We start from the raw sequence: 6000 nt of genomic DNA, 5'->3' as shown, positions 1-6000 counted from the left end.
ATACACTATATATTAATATTATTTAATCAACAACTCAAAATATTCCCGATGCCATGTTAAATATTTAAAATTGTCACTGATTGTCACTGTCTGACTGACAATATGCTGACAATATTCTATTCGACTGAGTGCGTTGTAAGACAAAGATAGATTTGGAAAATATTACCACGGACATTGTGTGCATTTTTTTTTCGAATACTGAAAAAAACAATAAATATTTTTGAAAAATTTAAACGCAGAATGAAAGATTTCGTTATTAGCGAGGGCCGAAAGTCCCTTAGAATAAATAAAAAGTTTATTTTGAATGAGATATTTAAAATTAAAAATCACACCAAATTGTCTCTTAGTTTTTCACCCATGTAACTTATTAAAATAAGCATTATAGAAGTTCTCAGGGACTTTCGTTCCTCGCTAATAACGAAATCTTTCATTCAGCGTTTAAATTTTTCAAAAATACTTATTAGTTTTCTCAGGATTCGAAAAAAATGAATCTTCATTTGAATAGCATTGCAGCCGAAAATACGTACCCATCCCCTTAAAGCCCAGTAAATGAACGGGAAATTCGGCGATACCGTGTAATTTTCAGCAGCAACTCCGAATTGCATGAAAATTTGGATTTAGGCTCTACTTACCCTCCACTTCAAAGTTGAAATTGTGCCGTTGGTTGCTTTTACTTAGGGGGTGACAGTCACCCCTTCTCGGGGGTGAAAAAACATACGTTCAAGATAAGACCGGAAAGAGATAAATTTACTGATTTTAAGCAACTTTTGTTCTATAGAGTTTTTTACGTAAGTCAATACTTTTCGAGTTATTTGCCATTGAAAATGTTGATTTTTCGACAAAAAAATTACGTTTTCAGACGATTTTTCGCAAATAACTCAAAAAGTAAATATTTTATCGAAAAAAATATCCTTACTGAAAGTGTAGCTTATAAAACACCCAAAAAATGGTGTTTCAATAAAGTCTATCAATCAAATTAAAACAAAGTTGTAGCTCTTGAAAAATACGTTCTTATTCGTCTAATTTCAAATCGAATATTTCAAGGTGAAATCACCGAAAAATTAAGCACTTTTCGGGAAAAACCCATTTAAACTTTTTTAAAGTGTTTATAAAAAGCTTTGTTTTAATTGGTAATAAAAGTTTTAGCCATTAAAAATAAGCGAGTTACGCTCAAAATAAAGTTGGCCCTCTTTTTTTTTTTGTAAAAAATCATGAAAATCTCGCCGTGTTTAGCTCCCCAAATGAAATTAATCGCTACCGCTTTACAAACAATTTACTTACCTATCTATTTTTATATGATCTGTCAGTCTCACCGGTTTAAAGTGTTTATTTTTGAAAGGGTTATAATTGAAAAAGCTTGAATGGGTCACTAATCACGAGTGTATGCAAATTTTGAACAGCCATATCTAAACCAATTTTTGTCTTACGGAGGAACAAAATGAAACTAGCATATTTATAATAGCAAAACCTACATTTTTTTACTCTTTAATATTTTTCTTATCACTAATACTTTTTAAGTTATTTTGAAAAAATGAAATTTTTCAAAAAATTTTTTTTACTATAAAACCAAATGTTTTAAAAAATAAGCACTTCAAACCAATCAAACTTACAGATCATATAAACAATACACATACAGTTAAAATAGATGGTAAAGCCAAACGATTAATTTCATTTAGGGTGCTAAATAGAGGGAGGTTTTCACGATTTTTGTTACCAAAAAAAAGGGGCCAACTTTTTTTTTTCAGTGTAACTCGTTTATTTTTGACGCTGTAAACTTTTGTAAAAAACAAGTAATAAGCCTTTTTTCGATAATTTAAAAATGTTAATAAGGTTTTCTCGAAAAACGCTTCTTTCTTCGGTGATTTCGCGTTGAATTATTCGATTTGGAATTAGACGAATAAGAACGTATTTTTCATGAGCTACAACTTTGCTTCTACTCAATTTGTAGACTTTACTTGTACATCACTTTTTTCGTTTTTTTATAGGTTCCACTTTTGCTAAAATATGTTTTTCGATAAAATATTTACTTTTTGAGTTATTTGGGAAAAACCGTGTGAAAACGTAGTTTTTTTGTCGAAAAATCAACATTTTAAATCGCGAATAACTCGAAAAGTATTGACTTACGTAAAAAACTTTATGGAACAAAAGGTGCTTAAAATAGGTCAATTTATCCATTTCCAGCCTTATTTCAAACACGCGTTTTTCACCCCCCGAGAAGGGGTAAATGTCACCCCCAAGTAAAAGCAACCAACGGCACAAATTCAACTTTGAAGTTTAGGGTAAGTAGAACCTAAATCTAAATTTTCATGCAATTCGGAGTTGCCCCTGGAAATTACACTCCAAAACGGTCATTTATTGGGCTATTAAATGAATTAAGACTTTCTTTGCAAATATACGGTGCAAATATCGAACAAAAATCGTGGACAGTCGGTATGTCTGAATACATCTAAATGCCTTTCTAAAATGATGAGCCTCATATATGGTATATTCCCTATTTAAAAATAAGGGGTTGGAAACGTGGTAGGAAGGAGGTTGACAAATGACAGATGTATGTATCGTAAAAATATGTCCTTAGAACAAAAATCGACCTGTTTCCTCATTTTTTTTTTAAATTATATGCAACATAGTTAGGACCGAAATGGGAAAATAAATAATAAATGAGAAAGTTAATGTGACTAATAGCTTTATTTGGTTTTTATCAAACTAATTAATTTAAATCTAAACAAAATAAATTTAATTTTTTTTTATTTACGACAGATCATTATTAAGTAGGTATATAAGTTTCTTTACTATTTCTATTTCGATTTTTAAACTCAGATGCAGGTCCTACAGGTGTATCAACTTGAACTAAATCATCAAATCTGGTATAGTCAACCCTATATCCGCTTTTTTCTTGGCAGATTGACATTAGAGAAGCAAACTGGTACCCCCATAAAATTTCATTAGCCAGGTAGCTTGATCTAACCTGTGTTTTTTGGTCAGTACTTTCGATAGTACCTTCTAATAGTATTATTATCTCAAAGGTATGCTCAGTTAAATTTTGTTTTGAAATGTTATAAAAAGGTGACGAGGAATCTATTTTGTGAACAATGGTCATAGGCCAAATAAACAGCAAATCGTTTTCGCAGTCATCTATAGTTACAGGAAGTTTGGTTAAATAGTTTGAAAATGTGTCACCACGTTTAGTAACCCGTTGTCTTACTAATTGTGCTTTAACCTTCGCCTCTATTATCCGACTCCTTTCTCTTAGATCACCAAGTCTTATCATCAGACACAAAACGTTGTCCCTCATAGCTACGACAGCATATTTCGAGAATTGTATAGTTTGCGTTCTTAATTTAGGTCTGGTTAGTTTTGCAAAAAATACACCAACCAAACATGCATCCACCACTAAACCTACCACATTTTGAACACACATAAGTACTACCGCATCAGCACATTTTTCTGTTGGTCTCTTTTCACCATAACCTGTAGTTTGTTGAGTTTCTACCGAAAATAGAAAACAGGATCTAAAATTATAAATGTCTGTAACACATGGAGTCCAGTTAGAAGCCATCTGATTCATAGGTAAATGGTGATCATCCAAATCACCGTGGTAAAACGCTATCAACCACCAAAGTATGGCAAATATAGTCCAGGTTATAATAAAACCTAGAGAAAATACTGTGAAGGTATATCTCCATTTCATGTCTATAAGTGTTGTAAAAATGTCCCTCAAAAATCGCCTTTTTTGTACATTTGAAGGATAAATATTGCAGTCTCCATTTTTTGCAACTGCTCGTATGTATGGCAAGCTTGTGGTATTTATTCTGAAATAAAAAAGACACGAAATTAAACAAAAATAAATAAGGTAGGTATATATTGTTATTAATTATGATTTAAGCGATAGATACGACTGTTACTTGATGGAAATTCATTTTATCTAAAAATCAAACACTGAAAACCTTTTAGTCGGAGAGATAGAAGCGGATTTTGTGCGTGATAAGTAATATGGAAAAACTATACGGGGATATGTTGAATTAGTTGTATACATGACTGTCCCCAATGGCCGGAAACCAGAGTGGGGGACGAGGGTAGTTATAAGGGGTCAAAGTCGCGGTTTCTATTATTTTTTTTGTGACGCTCATGATCGAAATAGTGCACTAAAATTTGGGATTAAGTAGGTCATGACGTAACTAAGTAAAATCTTCAGGGGTGGAACGCTGCGTGGCCGACAAAGGGGTGGGCAGGGGTGAATATAAAAAATATAAGGGGTTTCTTGCGACGTTCGTGATTGAGATAGTACACAAAAATTTGGTAATAAGTAGGTCATGACGTAACTAAGTAAAATCTCCAGGGGTGGAATGCTGCGTGGTCGACAAAGGGGTGGGGCAGGGATGAATTTAAAAATTATAAGAGATTTTTGTGACGTTCGTGATCGAGATAGTGAACCAAAATTTGGGAGTAAATAGATCATGACGTAACTAAGCAAAATCTCCAGGGGCGGAAACCAGATTTGGGGATGACGGTAGTTTTAAGGGGTAAAAGTCGCAGTTTGTATTATTTTTTTCTTGTGACGCTGCACAACATTTGTCCCCCACGCAGCGTTCAGCCCCTAGAGATTTTACTTAGTAATGCCATGATCTATTTATTCCCAAATTTTGATGCACTATCTCGATCACGAACGTCAAAAAAACCCCTTATATTTTTATACTTACCCCTGCCTACCACCCCTTTGTACCCCAAGCAGTGTTCCGACCCTGGAGATTTTACTTAGTTACGTCATGACCTACTTACTCCAAATTTTTAATGCACTATTTCCATCATGAGCGTCACAAAAAAAATAATAAAAACCGCGATTTTGACGCTGGTTTCCGGCTCTGGGGATTTTACTTAGTTTTTAATTTTTAATGTCATGGTCTACTTATTTCCAAATTTTTGTGTACTATCTCAATCCCGAACGTCGCAAGAAACCCCTTATATTTTTTATATTCACCCCTGCCCACCCCTTTGTCGGCCACGCAGCGTTCCACCCCTGAAGATTTTACTTAGTTACGTCATGACCTACTTAATCCCAAATTTTAGTGCTCTATTTCGATCATGAGCGTCACAAAAAAAATAATAAAACCGCGACTTTGACCCCTTACAACTACCCTCTTCCCCCACTCTGGTTTCCGGTCGTTGGGGAAAGTCATGTACACAACCAATTCAACATATCCCCGTATAGTTTTTCCATATTACTTATCACGCACAAAATCCGCTTCCAGCTCTTGGACTATTTTGTAATAGAAATTTAATACAGGGCGAGGCAGATAAAGGATCAATTATCAGAGAGAATTATCATTATTGAGAACTAAATGTAGCTGAGTCCTGAAAATTTAAATTAAGGGATTTTGAAGAGTGAACTGTTCAATAAACATATTTTCATCTATTTGCTACTTCTGCTTATACAGGAAGTTGCTTATAACTTCGTTTTTTTTTAAATAGGACACGCTATATGTTTTTATAATTTTGGATTCTCCTAATCTCTTCTTTCTTAAATTATGAGGTTTTGTAATATTATACCGGGTAGTTCCAAGGGTAATTATGTGTTTTATTAATTTCGTAGCAACATTCACACCCTGTAGAATTGTACTGATTTGACATTAAAAACTCTGTTAAAATTGTTTGTAATATTGTTTACTATTGTTAAAAATTATTAAGGCTATGGGTACATAATTCGCAAATATTTTACGTGTATCCCTACTTTTTCTGTCTTTACACGGCAAATTACGTGTAGTAAAATTCACACTGGTATGGATATGTAAACATTACTAGAATGTCATTCTACTTGAAAATGTCATCATTAATTTAAAGAGATGGCTTTTGAATGTTCTTGGATAACTGTTATTTTTATAATTGCAAATTATTAATTCAGTTAATAAATGTGATAATTTTTTCACTAACTATGTATTCAGTGATTGTAATAATTTATTTGTGCAACAAAGACTAATACTCAATCGAGAAAAGAGGAAAAGTGTT

At 33.1% G+C, this 6000-nt stretch overlaps 1 protein-coding gene across 4 annotated transcripts in view; it reads right to left on the bottom strand.

Moving 5' to 3' along the window:
* Positions 1-2666: 2666 nt before the first annotated feature.
* Positions 2667-6000, bottom strand: part of LOC114334495 (G protein-activated inward rectifier potassium channel 4) — a 73874-nt gene continuing 70540 nt past the window's right edge. For all 4 annotated transcript variants that reach the window (XM_028284550.2, XM_050655536.1, XM_050655537.1 and 1 more), the window contains exon 3: positions 2667-3809. In XM_028284550.2, coding sequence (XP_028140351.1) covers positions 2765-3809 — 1045 coding nt within the window. In that variant the 3' untranslated portion in view covers positions 2667-2764. The remainder of the gene's footprint in view (positions 3810-6000) is intronic.

Source organism: Diabrotica virgifera, chromosome 7, assembly GCF_917563875.1.
Source record: "Diabrotica virgifera virgifera chromosome 7, PGI_DIABVI_V3a".
NCBI classification, from domain to species: domain Eukaryota; kingdom Metazoa; phylum Arthropoda; class Insecta; order Coleoptera; family Chrysomelidae; genus Diabrotica; species Diabrotica virgifera.
Note: the sequence above shows the minus strand (reverse complement) of the source record. Positions and strands in the feature narration are given on the sequence as shown.